At 44.5% G+C, this 17,031-nt stretch overlaps 1 protein-coding gene across 6 annotated transcripts in view; it reads left to right on the top strand.

The window, feature by feature from the left end:
• LOC148888059 (rho guanine nucleotide exchange factor TIAM1-like) overlaps window positions 1-15,737 on the top strand; it is a 62,539-nt gene extending 46,802 nt beyond the window's left edge. For all 6 annotated transcript variants that reach the window (XM_089013448.1, XM_089013453.1, XM_089013450.1 and 3 more), the window contains 11 exons: window positions 543-611; window positions 3,036-3,161; window positions 3,226-3,334; window positions 3,537-3,716; window positions 3,782-3,900; window positions 4,620-4,728; window positions 4,799-4,857; window positions 4,935-5,040; window positions 7,937-8,024; window positions 9,765-9,937; window positions 14,460-15,737. In XM_089013448.1, the coding sequence (XP_088869574.1) occupies window positions 543-611; window positions 3,036-3,161; window positions 3,226-3,334; window positions 3,537-3,716; window positions 3,782-3,900; window positions 4,620-4,728; window positions 4,799-4,857; window positions 4,935-5,040; window positions 7,937-8,024; window positions 9,765-9,937; window positions 14,460-14,893 (1,572 nt within the window). In that variant the 3' untranslated portion in view covers window positions 14,894-15,737. The remainder of the gene's footprint in view (window positions 1-542; window positions 612-3,035; window positions 3,162-3,225; window positions 3,335-3,536; window positions 3,717-3,781; window positions 3,901-4,619; window positions 4,729-4,798; window positions 4,858-4,934; window positions 5,041-7,936; window positions 8,025-9,764; window positions 9,938-14,459) is intronic.
• The last annotated feature ends 1,294 nt before the right edge of the window (window positions 15,738-17,031 follow it).

Consider the following 17,031-nt stretch of genomic DNA (forward strand, 5'->3'; position numbering starts at 1 on the left):
AGCTGAGATAGGCTCCAGCAACCCCCGCGACCCTAATGAGGAATAAGCGGTACGGAAAATGAGATTTTATATATATATATATATATATATATATATATATATATATATATATATATATATATATATATATATATATATATATATATATACAGTAAAGTCTCGTTATATCGATATCGAGACTTTACTATATATATATATATATATATATATATATATATATATATATATATATATATATATATATATATATATACAGTAAAGTCTCGTTATATCGATATCGGATATATCGATAGTCTCGGTTATATCGATACTATTTCTATGCACGTACGGAGAAAATTACATGCAAACAGGGTCGGATATATCGATAGTCCCGGTTATATCGATATTTTTTCGGACTCCCTTGAATATCGATATAACGAGACTTTACTGTGTGTATATATATATATATATATATATATATATATATATATATATATATATATATATATATATATATATATATATATATATATATATAAACAAACAAACATTGTCTTCTTCAGGATCTCAACTGCCTCATTGGGAGATATTTGAGCCCGCTTCAGAAAGAGTCCTTTCTCTCTCAAGATGAGGTATGCCCGTGTGTGCGTGTCTTTGTGTGCGTGCGTGCGTGTGTGTGTCACAAAAGCGAGTGCAACCGTGGGTGCCGCTGCCTTGAAACGAGTCGAAGTGGGTTGTGTAACAGCAGAATGAGTGAACGGCTTTGTGCGAGGATGAGCGGGCGGAATGATGAGCGAAGAGTATGGGATGTTTTTTTTTTTGTAGTTGTTTTTTTTTTGACACATGCATGTGCTACTTGGACTACGAGCCGATTTGCTACACCATCTGCTGCAAAGCTCAATTATCGCGCCGTTTTCATAAGGATTTGCTAGCGCGTGCTCTTACTATTTCACATTTCCATTGGGATCATTGTTACTATTTCACATTTCCATTGGGATCATTGTTACTATTTCACATTTCCATTGGGATCATTTAAGACATTCCGGTTGAAATAATTCTTTGTTGTCTGTCACCGTCAATGGCAGGGAACAATGGCAGTATATGTTTCCATGGTTTCACAGTCCCTGCGAGGGAAACTGACTGCAATGTGGCCCGCGACTAAAATATGTTTGACACCGTTGCCATGCCATTGAGAAACGCTGCCCAAGTTATGTTGACATTTTTTAGAATTTGGTGTGATTTTTACTACACAACGTTGTTCATAAACGAGAGAGAGAAAGAGATTAGCAAAGAAGAAGTGGGACACAGAGGACGGGCGAGAGTAGACAGCACTACAAGGAGATGCAGCACACGGTTAAAGTAAAGGTGGCAAAGGCCAAACAAGAGGCCTATGATGACTTGTATGCTCGGCTGGACAGCAAGGAAGGTGAGACTGATCTTTACAGGCTGGCGAGACAGAGAGAAAAAGATGGTAAGGACCTGCAGCAGGTTCGGGTGATTAAGGATAGAGATGGCAATGTATTAACAGGTGTCAGTAGTGTGATGGCAAGATGGAAACAGTACTTTGAAGAATTGATGAATGAGGAAAATGAGAAGGAACAAAGAGTAGAAGACGTGACTGTTGTGGACGAAGACATAGCAAGCTGTTGAAGCTAGACTAAGAGCAAAAGTGAACATTTGTGAGCAGCAGTATGGCTTCATGCCAAAAAAGAGTACGACAGATGCAGTGTTTGCTTTAAGAATGCTGATAGAGAAGTACAGAGAAGGTCAGAAGGAATTGCATTGTGTCTTTGTAGATCTGGAGAAAGCGTACGACAGGGTGCCCAGAGAAGAGCTGTGGCATTGCATGAGGAAGTCTGGAGTGACTGAAAAGTATGTCAGAGCAGTGCAAGACATGTATCATGACTGTAAGACAGATGTGAGGTGTGCTGTCGGTATGACTGAGGAATTCAAGGTGGAGGTGGGACTCCACCAGGGGTCAGCTCTGAGCCCCTTCTTATTTGCTAGGGTGATGGACAGGCTGACAGACGATGTTAGACAAGAATCTCCTTGGACCATGATGTTTGCAGATGACATTGTGATCTGTAACGAGAACAGGGAACAGGTGGCGGAGAAACTAGAGATGTGGAGATATGCCCTGGAAAGGAGAGGGATGAAGATCAGTCGCAGCAAGACGGAATATATGTGTGTGAATCAGAGGGATCTAGTGCAAGAGTGATGCTACAGGGAGAAGAGATAAAGAAGGTGGAGTATTCTAAGTACTTGGGGTCAACTTTCCAGAGCAATGGAGAGTGTGGAAAAGAGGTGAGGAAGCGTGTCCAGGCAGGCTGGAGCGGCTGGAGAAAAATGTCAGGTGTGATGTGTGATACAAGGGTTTCAGCTAGGATGAAAGGAAAATTGTATAAAACAGTGGTGAGACCAGCCATGATGTTTGGACTGGAGACAGTGCCACTGAAGACAGGAAGCAGAGCTGGAGGTAGCAGAGCTGAAGATGTGTAGGTTTTCTTTGGGAGTGACCAGGTTGGATAGGATCAGGAATGAGTACATTAGAGTGACAACTCATATTAGAGGCTTTGGAGAGAAAGAGGGACAACTCATATTAGAGGCTTTGGAGAGAAAGTCAGAGAGGCCAGACTGAGATGGTTTGGACATGTCCAGAGGAGAGAGAGTGACTATATCGGGAGAAGGATGCTGAGCCTTGAACTGCCAGGTAGGAGACAGAGAGGACGACCGAAGAGGAGGTTTATGGATGTGGTCAAAGAGGACATGAAGGTAGCTGGTGTGAGAGAAGAGGATGCACAAAACCGGGATAGATGGAGGACATTGATTCGCTGTGGCCACTCCTGACGGGAAAAGCCGAAAGGAAAAGAAGAACGTTGTTCATATTTAAGTGAATAGTCAGTCTTCATCGAGTTAACAATTTTTGTGTGTATGTGTGTCCATAAATGCCAAAAGTAGCAGAAACTTTTTACATGATAAGACAATGCAATGGCCCGACCAAATGTTGTTTCTTGATCAATGCGTACCATGTCTAACTTCCTTTTTTCTTGCTCCAGCTGGATGTTCTCTTTGGAAATCTTTCAGAAATGGTGGAATTCCAGGTAGAATTCCTCAAGACTCTGGAGGACGGAACCCGTCTGGTCGCCGATCTGGACAAGCTGGAGCGAGTGGACCAGTTTAAAGTAAGAGAAGCAATTTGTTCAAGACTCACGGCTGCCTAACATCTCCTTTGTGTGTCGCGGACAGAAAATCCTGTTCTCCCTGGGAGGCTCCTTCCTCTACTACGCTGACCGCTTTAAGATCTACAGCGCATTCTGCGCCGGCCACACCAAAGTCCCTAAAGTCCTTGTTAAGGGTGAGCAGACTCTTCGTTCCACCATTTTCCGAAACTATATTAAAGCTACAGCTGACACAAGCTGCCAGAAGTCTTAACTCCACATTTCAGCCAACCGCAAATCCAAAGAATGTCATTTCCATCAAAAGCCTAATAAATGTAAGTGAATGAAAATACGGACTACAATATTACATCTGAGGTACCCTCGGTTTGATCTCGGCAGCTAAAAGCGACCCAGGCTTTAAGGCCTTCTTGGACCAGCGCAACCCCAAGCAGCAGCATTCGTCCACCCTGGAGTCGTATCTGATCAAGCCCATCCAGAGAGTCCTCAAGTACCCTCTGCTGCTCAGGGAGCTCTACTCGCTCACCGACCCAGACAGCGAGGAGCATTACCACCTGGATGGTGAGACTCTCCGCCACCGTCACCAATCCAGCCGTTGCGCTAACTCACCTCCGCTATCGCCGCAGTCGCCATGAAGGCCATGAACAAAGTGGCCAGCCATATTAACGAGATGCAGAAGATCCACGAAGAGTTTGGTGCCGTCTTTGACCAGCTTATCACTGAACAGAGCAACGACAAGAAGGAGGTACGGCCACAACACCGGCAGACCCGAATTGGTCGGTTTTGCTAGCTCAAGAGTCTTCATCCCCTACGCTAGTCCGTGCGGCGACCACACGCACTTTTCCTTTTTAACTCGTAGTAGTGTGCTGGCAGTGTCACTCCCAAAGTGTGTCCCTATGGCCCATATAGACATACATACAGACGTGACATGGCTAGCGTTTTCTCTGCATTGACAATTCCGGACTTTGTTTCTACTTTACGGAACGATGAACAAAAGCCACGGCGACAAACAATGCGGATCACTCCGGCTTGAACAAAGTCACCTAGATGATGAGATGATTCATTTATATCTACTCTGAAAACAATAAAGAAGGCAGCGGCGTGGTTGGCTTCTTAACACAGAGAAATGCACGCGGCCGCACGCCAAAAAACACCCACACCGCCACTGAGCTTGCTAGCTTGCTTCGCAGCAGTAGCAGCGAGCTGCGCGGTGCGGATCCCCCTTCTCCGTGGTGACGAATGAATTCCCCTTCAAGAGACCTTGCGCATGAAAGCACTTAGCCAGAGTCTTGGTCTCTTTCATTTGTTGAGTGGCTATTAAAAATAAATCATCTGTGAATTTGATTGTGACTATCGTTTGTATGGCTGTGTTTTGCCATTCGTTTCTATGGGCTGCGTCCTTACCCGTCTATTGTGGCTCAGTAGACCGATATTGATCGATGAATATTTGATCTTGGTGAACAGGTGGCTGACTTGTCGATGGGCGATCTGCTACTCCACACCAGCGTGTCCTGGATCAATCCCCCGGCTTCCTTAGGAAAGTGGAAGAGAGAGCCCCAGATGGCCACTTTTGGTACGACACCTTTCCTGTCGGTACACCATGGAGCTGTTCTGACGATGAATTTAATGCTCGTCTCTTTTAGTGTTCAAAACAGCGGTGGTCTTTGTGTGCAAGGATGGATCCAAACACAAGAAGAAAATGGTGAGTGCCAACGTATCGCAAGGAAACGAGCTTTCCTATCCGAATTAGAAGTCAGTCGCACAGTTTTTTGGTTCTAGGGCGGCTCCCACCGTGTGTCGATGTCTTCCGAGGAAAAAGACCCCTTCCGATATCGTCATATGATTCCGACAGATGCTCTCCAAGTGAGACCGCTAGCGAATGCAGGTCAGTTCATCCAGATTTTCGTGGTATCCATCCAAAGTCGTTAGCCGAGTGTCAGATAAGAATGTAATCATCTATCCACTGGAACAGGTCCGGGATGTTGGGTTCCATCTAGTCCAGGGGTGGGCAAACTTTTTGACTCGCGGGCCGCAATGGATTCTAAAATTTGACATAGGGGCCGGGCCAGGAGCATTTGGAGGGAGTGTTTGGGCCGGAAATACTAAACCTAAAGAATTAAAGGATAACCGACGCCTCCGAACAAGTTATGTCCATAATTTATAAAATCACTTCAAATGACTTCGACTGGGCGTATTTTACAAAGATTCCACAGCATATAGCTATAGTTTACGTTTTAAGACTCGCGCTGAATATTCATGAAGTCTTGTTTTCGAGTTGATAACGATCCCCATGTGACGTCACGTTTGGACCGCCCCTGACCGAGAAAGCGACACACAATACATTTTGCGGTACTTTTTTTGGTCTGAAAACTTCATGTTGATCCGTGTTAATGGCAAAATTAGAAGTAAAACACATAATGTGATGGTGAATCGTTGTGTGTTCCACCAAGACTACTATTTGATACTATTTGACACAAATTCCCAGCAGACAAATCTGCCCATTTCCAACGGAGCTTGGGCGCCATCTTCTGCATTTTCTGGGTGCTACATTGCTGTCATTGACGGCTCGAATTTACATGGGAGGACTCCTTGAATCAATTGCAAACATTTATGCTTTCCTCTTCAGAACTATTTAAATCATATTCATAACTGGATGAGTAACAAGAAAGCATCTTCTCCAAATCTGAAGCCATTGTTTTGATTCTCGAGCAAGGTAAGACATCTTGGCATGACGTCACGAACAAGGGGGTGGGACCTTCTGAAACTGGCCATTTCCGCATTCATTTTGAACTCATTTTTATTGGTGTTTTTCATTTGACTAAAAATATCAGCCTGCGTGGTTTGGGTATTTTAGATGCTATAAAACGTTTTTCTGATGTCAGTAGGAAACAAAAAAAATGGTGCCGGTTGTCCTTTAAACGTAGTGTGTACAAACCTCATAGCACAGTAAGCACAGTTCAAATGTGAAACATATCCCTGATCAATTAATAAATTTGTCTCAAGGAATATGCAAGATATGGCATTTACAGACTATTTCGCAGATACTGGGAGGAGGAAATGGAAATAGATTAAAATAACATATGCACTGTGATTTATCAAGATTGCGTCTGTTTTTAATAAGTTTCAATCGAAGGTGCAAAGTTAAGAAATCAACATATATTGAAAAATTGAATCACTTTCAACATTCAAAACATATTCCACAACGAAATATTCAAGCTCAATAATACCTTAAACTCCGCTAAATCATGGATGGATTGTCCTGACCGCGCGGTCTACAAACTCGCCATGGACGCCCTCGCCTTCAGGCGCAAACAGTACACGTGTACCGTCGCCAAGCACGCAGACATAGGCTACCTGCAGTTGAAATTTGCATACTCGGCACGGCAGCCAATCAGAAGTCTGCTTCTTCCTTCCGGACCTACGCAAGCGTTATAAGGTTGTGAATTTGCATATCATTTTCCAAAATAGATGCACAGCACCTCAGCCCAGAAGATTCAAAAGAAGCTAACAACATGTGTGACGCTAAAAAAAACGTACATTTATATCAAACCGTGACTGTAAAGTGTACGTGAGAGTTATGAAAGGGGCTTAGTGGCTTGAAGCAAGCAATGCAAACATTGCATTGTGCACCATGGTGACAAATGACTACTGCAGCGCAATCTGCAACCTTGGACATTTACCGTAAATTAAGCAAGGTAACATTTGTGGTAGGTACAGCCTTAATATAAAAAACTTAATACTTTGTGACGATGGTTTTATCGTGTTTCAAGTTGTGAAAAACGGGCCAGGCACCTTTTCAGAGTTGTCTGCCCTTTTGTCCGCTACCTTTTTGTCACGAGTTTCAGACACTGTTTTTACCATAATTTGGACAAGTTCGGCAGGCCGGATTAAAAAAACGTAGTTTTCCCATCCCTGATCTAGTCTGTTAAGGTTTGGGGCTTGAGTTATAGATTTAGGGTTAGGGTTTAAAGGACAACCGACATCACTTTTTTGTTTCCTAACTGACATCAGAAAACCGTTTTATAGCATCTAAAATACCCAAAACAAAATATTTTTAGTCAAATGCAAAACACCAATAAAAATGACTTAAAGTGTCCAAAATCTGCAAAAAAAATGAACCCGGAAGTGGCCAGTTTCAGAAGGTCCCGCCCACTTGTTCGTGGCGTCACCCCAAGACGTCTTGCCTTGCTGGAGAATCAAAACAATGGCTTCAGATTTGGAGAATATGCGTTCTTGTTACTTATCCAGTTCTGAATATAATTCAAATAGTTCTGAAGAGGAAAGCATACAAGTTAGCAATCGATTAAAGAATTTATTCCGTGCCATTTTGAGGCAATAGGGGGGGAAATGTAGCACTAAAAAAGAGGCAGAAAGTGGCGACAAAGCTCAAAATCAGCCAGTTTCCACAGGCTGATTAATTCCTGCTACAACGTGTCGTCACCAACTCAAAAACAAGACTTCCGGAGTATTCAACGCGAGTCTTAAAACGTAATATGCAGTGGAATCTTTGTAAAATACGCTCAGTAGAAGTCATTTGAAGCCATTTTACAAATTATGGACACAACTTGTCCGGAGACGTGGGTTGTCCTTTAAGGTTTAAGTCCTACAGTTAATTACGTGAAGGGGTTAGTTGGTTAGCTTTCAGGCGGCTCCTGTCATGAAAGCTACATTTAGCAGTTTAGCGTAACGGGATATAGGGGCGGTGGGGATGACCACTGTTCGGAATTGAAGGTCAAGTTTGAATGCTGAGTGTCAATGAATAGGTGGTGTTTCCTCTTCAGATGGCGAGGGCACCTCCGTGTGCGAGATCGTTCACACAAAGTCGGAGTCGGAAGGTCGGCCTGAGAGGGCCTTCCAGCTGTGTTGCAGGTGAGCTGCACACATTGACGGAACATTTCACAATGATGTCATGTGTCAACAAATCTTTTGATGTCCTCTGACCCAAGGCAAGAGTTTCATTGAGGATGTTTAGCTTTTGTCTCTATTGCTGACATTTGAATGTGTGACATGTCCGTCAAAAAGACGCTCCGTGAGGTAAATTCCTTTGGAGTGGGACACGCTACCGGCCGTAATTAATATTTGAACAAGTCAATGTTTGTAGTTAGCTAAGGAATTTTGCGTTGTCTTAGCAAAGCTAAGTAAGTACAGTGATACCTCGGCTTACGAACGCTTTAGTGAATGAAATTTTCGTGTTACGAACGTTAAATTCGCGAGAATATAATCTTGGCATACAAACTATTTTTTGGGAAACTCATGGAGCGCCACAATGAGTGGTGTGTCATTCGCGAACGAGCCGGTTCTTAGAGCTCCTGGAATGGCAGCCTGCTTTTTTTCCGTCTATTCCCCGCCCCCATTCTTCGGTTAAACACACACGTGATTGGTCAAGATCCGTGGTAGAGGGAGGGAGGGGACACACGAAGCAGGACACACACAGCAGTTTGGGGAGGGGTTACAGAAACACACACTCACGAAAGGGAGATGACAGATCTTGAACAAAAAAAAAAACAACAACAAAAGTGAAATGGTGACAAAATGGATAGAAAGCAGTAAATTTTGAACTCATTTCAAATTTATTGATAGTTCAAAGGTAGAGTGTAGACTGCAAGGTTAAAATATCCCATCAATCAGGCTCCAAAAATAACCCGCACAAGTCATCTGTACAATTTGAAGTGAACATAAGAGCAAGGGAACCAGCTCTTCGTGAAGTTTCTAGTGTGTCTACCTGGATCTGTTGCTATTGCAATATCACAACTTCTAAGATGTACAACCCAGGGCTCCTTGAGACACTTTATGCAAAAAGCTACCCATTTCATTAAGCCATCAATGACCATCACAAAGGTAAATAAAACAACTTTATTATACGGTACTGTTTATTTCTTTAATTACAATACCCTAGCACATTTATTCTACATAAAATATGGTATATTGTGTGTCGTTTTAAGGCTTATTTAGTTGAAAATTATGTTTTATGGGGACCTGGGAACGGACTATTCTACTTTTAACGGTTTCCTAAGGGAAATTAATGTTTGGAATACACAATTTTGCCTTACACACACTTTCTGGGAACCAATTAAGTTCGTAAGCCAAGGTATCACTGTATGTTTGTCTTGGCTTAGCTAAGGACGTTAGCGTCATCTCAGCGAGCATCTTAGCATTGTTATCTGAAATGTTCTTTGGGTTTGAGGCTTGAGAAATTTGAAAAATTTAATCCTTCAAGCAACACGAGATCTTCTGAGGTTTGTCGATTCAGCCCATAAAAAAATATTGACATAGTGATTTTGCGCAATTAAGAATTGGCGAACGTACGAGTCTACTGCTCGCATTCAAGGCCTACATGATCTTTTCACAGCAAACTAGAGAGAGCTAACATTAGTAAGCTAGCTGTTATGTTTTGCTCAATGATAACACAATCAAGCAAAGATACTTGACAGGAGTGAGAATGTATTCCAAAAATCTGAAGAGGCAGACATTTTGGTCCATATCTGGTGACCCCTAGCAGGTTTTTGTCAGTATTTTCAGATCATGTCAAATGTAGTGCATATGGAATCTGGAAGTACCCCAAGCTCTTTCGAGCAGACAATCTGATCACATCCACCTTCCTGCCCCCAGCTCTCCGGAGAGTAGGAAAGACTTCCTCAAGACGGTGCACTCTATCCTGCGAGAGAAGCACCGTCGGCAGCTGCTGAAGACGGAGAGTCTGCCACTCAGCCAGCAGTACGTCCCATTTGGAGGGAAGCGCCTGTGTGCGCTCAAGGGTGCTCGGCCCGTAATAAACCGAGCAGGTGAGTGCGAGCCGATGACGCAACACCCAAGGAATGTCAAAAATAGTTCATGATAGATGAATGAACAGTTGTGAGGTGTGCTGTCGGTGTGACAGCGAATTCAAGACGTCGGTGGGACTCCACCAGGGGGCAGCTCTGAGCCCCTTCTTATTCACCATGGTGATGGACAGGCTGACAATGTTAGACAAGAATCTCCTTGGACGATGATGTTTGCAGATGAGATTGTGATCTTTAGCGAGAGCAGGGAACAAGTGAGGGAGAAACAAGAGAGGTGGAGGTATGCCCTGGAACGGAGAGGAATGAAGATCAGTTGCAACAAGATGGAATATATGGGTCCAAGTACAAGAGTGATGCTACAGGAAGAAGAGATAAAGAAGGTGGAATATTTTAAGTACTTGGGTTCAACTGTCCAGAGCAAAGGAGAGTGTGGAAAAAGAAGTGAAGAAGTGTGTGTGTCCAAGCATGCTGGAATGGTTGCAGAAAAATGTCAGGTGTGATGTGTGATAGAAGGGTTTCAGCTAGGATGAAAGGAAAGGTGTATTATAATAATAATACATTTAATTTACAAGCGCCTTTCTGAACACTCAAGGACACTTTACAACAAAGACAACACACAAAACAGTAAAATCATGCATAAAACAATAAATAATAAAACAGCAGAATAAATTAGACCATGAAAGCAAGTTTAAACAGGTGGGTTTTCAGGTGTGATTTGAAAGTAGCAAGGGAGTCAATGTTGCGGATGTTGGGTGGAAGTGAGTTCCAGACTTTAGGAGCGGAGCGGCTGAAAGCTCTGCACCCCATCGTTGTGAGACAGGCAGAGGGCATGTAGAGGTGGAGGGAGGAAGAGGATCTGAGGGCCCGAGAAGGAACGGAGATTTGAATTAGGTCTTACAGATAGGGGGGGGCAAGGTTATGGATGGCTTTAAATGTAAACAGAAGTATCTTGAATTCAATACGGAGTTTAACAGGGAGCCAGTGGAGCTGTTGGAGGACAGGAGTGATGTGGTGAAATGAGGGGGTTTTTGTGATGATCCGGGCTGAGGAATTTTGGACTAGTTGGAGTTTATGGAGACATTTTTGATTGACCCTGAAAATAAGTGAATTACAGTAATCGATACGGGAGGTGACGAGACTGTGGACGAGGATAGCAGTGGTGTGAGGGGTGAGAGAGGGACGGAGACGATTGATATTGCGGAGGTGAAAATATGCAGACCAGGTTATGTTATTTATATGGGAGTGAAAAGATAGTGTGCTATCAAGGATGACACCCAGGCTCTTAACCTGAAGGGCGGGGGACACGGTAGAACTTCAATGGTGTGAGAGAAACTGTTTGCTTTGTGAAGGGTGGATTTTGTACCGACAAGGAGAAGTTCAGTTTTTTCACTGTTTAGTTTGAGAAAGTTATGAGAAAACCAGGATTTGATTTCTGAGAGGCAAAGTGTAAGGGATGCAGGTGGAAGAGAGGCGTCGGGTTTACTGGAGAGGTAGAGCTGGGTGTCATCCGCGAAGCAGTGAAAATGAATTCCAAATTTGCGGAAGATATCACCAAGGTGAAGAAGGTATATAATAAAGAGAAGGGGCCCCAGAACAGACCCTTGGGGCACACCAGAAGACATAGGGGAGGACCGTGAAGTGAATGAGGTAATTTGGATAAACTGTGAGCGGCCAGTGAGGTAGGAGTGAAACCAACTAAGTGGGGTGTGTGTCACGCCTAGAGTGGAGAGTCGGTTGAGCAGGATGGGGTGAGAAATGGTGTCAAAGGCCGCAGATAGATCAAGAAGGATGAGAATAGAGAGGGAGCCGGTATCTGCTGCTATGAGAAGGTCATTCGTGATTTTTATGAGCGCTGATTCAGTGCTGTAGCCGGGACGGAAACCAGATTGGAATTGTTCGTAGAGGTTATTGTGAGTGAGGTGAGAGTGGAGTTGACAGGCGACGTTTTTTTTCGAGAATTTTAGCGATAAATGTAAGATGCGAAATTGGACATAGGTTATTGAAATCATTGGGATCTGAACCAAGTTTTTTCAGGATTGGCGTTACAGCTGCGGTTTTGAGAGGGACAGGAACAATTCCAGCGGACAATGAGGAGTGAATAATAGCTGAAATAAAAGGGAGGAGAGCGGGTAGACAAGATTTGATGAGGACAGTAGGGAGGGGGTCAAGTTGACAGGTGGAATTCTTGGACTTGGTGATGAGGTCAGAAAGTATGGAGGGATGCGGGAGTTCAAAAGACGACAGCAGTTGATAGGGAGTAGGAAGGTTGGGGGAGGGGGGATACAGAGGAGCCGAGGTGCTGGTGGATCTTGTTTCAGTGAAAAACAGAAGTAGTGCGTTGCAGGTGTCTGAGGAGTGAAAGTGTGGGGGGAGAGAGATAGGGGGTTGAATGATTTTGGTGTACAGGGAAAACAGAGTCCGTGGATTCCCAGTGTTAGCGTCAATCAGTCCAGAATAGTATTGTGATTTTGCGCGTGTGATAGAGTCCTTGTCGTAGGTGAGGTGAGCTGTGTACATGTCCTGGTGGGTGGTGAGGCCGGTTTTTCTGTAAAGTCTTTCCAGCTGCCGAGTTTTCGCCTTGGTGGAGCGGAGTTGGGCGGTGAACCAAGGGGCGAATCGAGTGAATTGGACTGACCGGGATTTTACAGGAGCAAGGGTGTTGAGCATGTTGGCAAGGTCCGTGTTGTATCGGGAAACAAGTTCATCAGGGGGGGAGTTGTAGTCCGGATTGAGGTTGGCAGCCATTGCAGTGAGGGTGACAGTGTCAATATGTTTGATGTTCCGATAAGTGATGATGCGCGGTGGCTTGGGGAGAGAGAGTGTGATGGGAACGTTAAATGACACAAGGAAATGGTCCGTTACAGGTAGTTCGTTTGCTGTGCAATTGGCGGGGTTAAAACCACAGCGGCATATTAAGCCCAGGGTATGCCCTTTTATATGCGTGGGGAAATCAGAGAATTGATGCAAGCCAAAACTCTCCAGTGAGGAAATAAAGTCTTTAGTGAGGGGATGGGTGGAATTGTCAATGTGTATGTTGAAGTCCCCAAGGATAATAATATTTGGTGACAGAGTGGAGAGGTGTGTGAGGACAGCTGAGAAGTCTTTTAAAAAGTCACAATGTGGTTTAGGGGGACGATATACAGTGACTATAACTGTGGGAGATGGACCAGAAATTTGACACGCAAGGCATTCAAATGAGAGAGTTTCCGGGACTGGCACTTGAGTGACTTTCCAGATCTCGCGGTAAAATATCGAGAGACCGCCTCCACGGCCCGAGAGGCGGGGTTTTGAGAGGTAAACAAACCCAGGTGGCGTCGTGTCGTTCAACTCGGAAAAGTCCCCCGCCGTTTGCCAGGTCTCATTCAAGCAGAAGAAGTCCAACTTACGGTCACTAAGGATGTCTTGGATAAGACAACCCTTCCCCGTAAGCGAGCGGATGTTCAGGAGGCCGAAGGTGACGCTGGTGGTGTCATTTTGAGGGGCATTGGCCGATCTAGCCAGGCCGGCTAACACACGGTGTTGCACGGAGCGACTGTAACCTCTGCGTGGCCGGCGGAAAGATGACCACAGGGAGGTGATATCCTTGGAGTCGTCGAGGTGAAAGTCTCGACGTGATCCGCGGTGGATATACCTCCGGGAAGGGCGGCGAGCGATTTCCGGGCATGCTCGTCCACCGGGAGCGGAGTTCAAGCAGCTCTGACGCCGAATACTGCAGCCGTCCAACGGGTCGTTGGAGGAGCGACATGATAGCAACCAGCAACGTCCAGAGACAGGCAGCGTCCAGGTTAGCCCTCAACAGCGTGTACAGGTGGGTGGAGATGGTACGTGTATAAAACGGTGGAGACCAGCCATGATGTTTGGAATGGAGACAGTGCCACTGAAGAAGAGACAGTAAGCAGAGCTGGAGATAGCAAAGATGGGCGTGACCAGGTTGGCTAGGATCAAGAATGAATATATCAGAGGGACAACTCATATTAGAGGCTTTGGAGAGAAAGTCAGAGAGGCCAGACTGAGATGGGTTGGAGAGAGAGTGAGTGACTATATCGGGAGAAGGATGCTGAGCCTCGAACTGCCAGGCAGTAGACCGAGAGGAGGTTTATGGATGTTGTCAAAGAGGACATGATGGTAGCTGGTGTGAGAGAAGAGGATGCGTTGGATGAAGGACACTGATTCGCTGTGGCGACCCCTGAAGGGAAAAGCTGAAAGGAAAAGAAGAAGTTCATGATAGATGAATAGTAATGGTGATTAAAATGCATTCACAGAATTGTTCACGTCAGACCCAGTTTCAGTCTGGATTGGACTCAGAGTCAGCATTTACCAATATCAATCAATCGTGGCAAAAATGCGACTGATGACGTAAAAATGTTTGCCCTGTGCTTTAAAGTCAATTCATTGTGTGCTTCTGACTTCAAGATGAGGTCATGGTCAAACCAGTTCCCAGATTTTTAGGAGGTCCAGGGGATCAAAGTTTTTTGTTTCAAAGGTGTACCCTCGTTCTCATTGGTCTATCATGTCGTTTCCGCAGCTTCCGCACCAACCAGAACCCTCGGTCGGAGGAAGCTGGTGCGCAACCGCTTCACCATCGATACCGACATCGTCTCTGACGGCGAGCCAGATCGGGACCTGGCCTCACCTCCGGAGACCCGGGACGAGCGAACGGAGGCGCAGCCTGACCAGCTTCTGTCGTCGTCGTCGGACGCCGGCGACACGGACCGCTGGGTGGAAGAACAATTTGACCTCAAAGAGTACGAAGACCCAGCGGAGGCAAAGGAGACGGACATTCTGAGCGACGAGGATGACGGAGCACGCCTGGACGCCTCCGTGGCCGAATTGTCCTTACGAGATGAAGGATCATGGGATGAGCACGGTGAGGCGTCATCGGCGACCTCTCAAGACCCCGACGCGGACCAGACTAACGTTTGGGTGCTGCGAGAGCATCCGGACAGCTCGCCCGACTGAAAACTGCAACGTCGTCAACTTTAGATGATGTTCATGGCGACACACCAGCTGGTAGATACAAAATATTGTAGTACAATCATGGAATCGTAATCACGTGCATTGATGATTGGCGATGTTTGCACACTCGGGCGGCGCTCTGTAGCCCAAGCCTGCTGTTGCCAAAATGACACTGGTCACGGGAAGTTGGTGAAATTGGGTTTTGGTTCATTTTAGGTTCATTTCCGAAACTAACCATTAACTTTTTGTGAATAGTCGACGTATTCGTGTGACTCAGATTGTATAGCAAGTTTTGCATCATTTAATGGACTCCTCTTTCTAGAAACTATTTTCTTCATGTAAGGTATTTTGTGTTAGATTTTCTTTTTGGAGCGCTTTGGTTCCCCAAGTACATTTTTGTAACAATTTGAAAATTTTAACTGGTTCTAACTTAATGTCCATTTTACTTGAATGTTTTATTTTGTTTTTGTTTACATCAATTCCTTTTTCTCGCTCTTTTTTATTGCCTTTCAAAGAAAACTCATTTCGCGTGCCTGCTCGTCTCAAGAATTTACACATGAGCTGGTTTACACTGGATTACAAAGTAATGTTTTTTATTGTTATTTATTTAGTTGCAGAAGTATTAATGACGGTCCAAATGTGCTTGAGCAATCACAAGAGAAGATGTCTACTTACTGTCCAAATGTGTTCAAATAATTGCGCTACTGAGACTACGTTTTTATTATGACCGTGCCTGTACATAGAAAATGCATTGATATCATAATTAAAGAAAAACTGTTTTTTCTTACTTGAGTCTTATGTCTACCTTGCTGATGGACATGAAGGTAGCTGGTGTGAGGGAAGAGGATGCACAAAACCGGGATAGATGGAGGACATTGATTCGCTGTGGCGACCCCTGAGGGGAAAAGCCGAAAGGAAAAGAAGACCCATAAGTATTTGCAATAAATTAAAAAAAGATGTGTGGGGGGTGTCGATTTTGAGATGATTTCAGATGCAGAAGACAACTTCCTTGTAGGTTGTTTCTCATCCAGTTCTTGGCCAACAACGATGATTCAGGTTCTGATTAAGTAACGTTCGACTCTTTGCCGTCCTCTAGTGGCACGTTTTCATCCCTGCATTTTCTTCCTCGTTGGGAATCTGCAATGCATATTTTTGCAATGAGTTGCTCATATTTTGGTCATCCTACTATGTTGTCAATAGAAAGGGTCAAAATGTAAGGTCATGTCAACTATTTTGAGGTGTACTCAAGTAGTTGTAATGTAATTAAGTACAAAAGTATTTCAGCATGGACAACTTCGCACAAAATTTGTCAGCAAAATAAGAAAACCTTTGTTCTTCCCACAGTGGAGAAATTTAAAACATGTTTGTGTCAGTGGGATTCGAACCAGTGGGATTTGAACCCACACCTAGTGCCCGCCTGTGCGAAGCTCCGAGGCGTGTTCCAAGGAAACAGGTGAAATAATTTGCGAAGCACGATTCGAAGCGTGGGTTGATTTCGGTCGTGGCTGTGGCTATGCCTAATGCCTCGCAAGACAGGATTTCTACGTCAATCGAAGATTCGAAATTAAATGGCGCACGGGTGCGTCAATGAGCTCACATGTGGCACTGACACACTCAACTCGCATTTTAATAACTATAATAATAATACATTTAATTTCAATGCGCCATTCAAAACTCTCAAGTACACTTTACAGTCACGGGATAAGAACTTTTTTTTGTGTGCGGGTGAGCAGCGGCAGCCATTCGCGCCAGCGTTCACTCTACCCGGAAGTAACGCAGCAGCAAAGTTAGGAAAGGAAGAGGAAAGGAAAGAAAGAAGTAGATAAACAAAATACAGGAGCTGTTGGAAAGGCAGCCACTCTCACTCCGCCATCTTGTTGTAAAAAACGAAAAATAACACACAAAAAACAAACTAATAAATAATATGACAACACAAAGACAGTCATTCATTCTTCAGCACTTACTGTACCCTCTTTGTGACATGAAGCAGTTGTAGATGAAAGAAGAGAGGATCAAAGGATCCTTTTCAGCAGTGGATCGGGGACATCATGGTGGAATGTGCACGGCTAGTACAAGCTAAATGTTGAAAACAAACACAAAGCTGTAGCATCCATTGACGAAAAAAGACTCTCACATCTCCT

Source organism: Hippocampus bargibanti, linkage group LG14 (assembly GCF_051943395.1).
Source record: "Hippocampus bargibanti isolate YZ-2025 linkage group LG14, ASM5194339v1, whole genome shotgun sequence".
Classification (NCBI taxonomy): Eukaryota; Metazoa; Chordata; class Actinopteri; order Syngnathiformes; family Syngnathidae; genus Hippocampus; species Hippocampus bargibanti.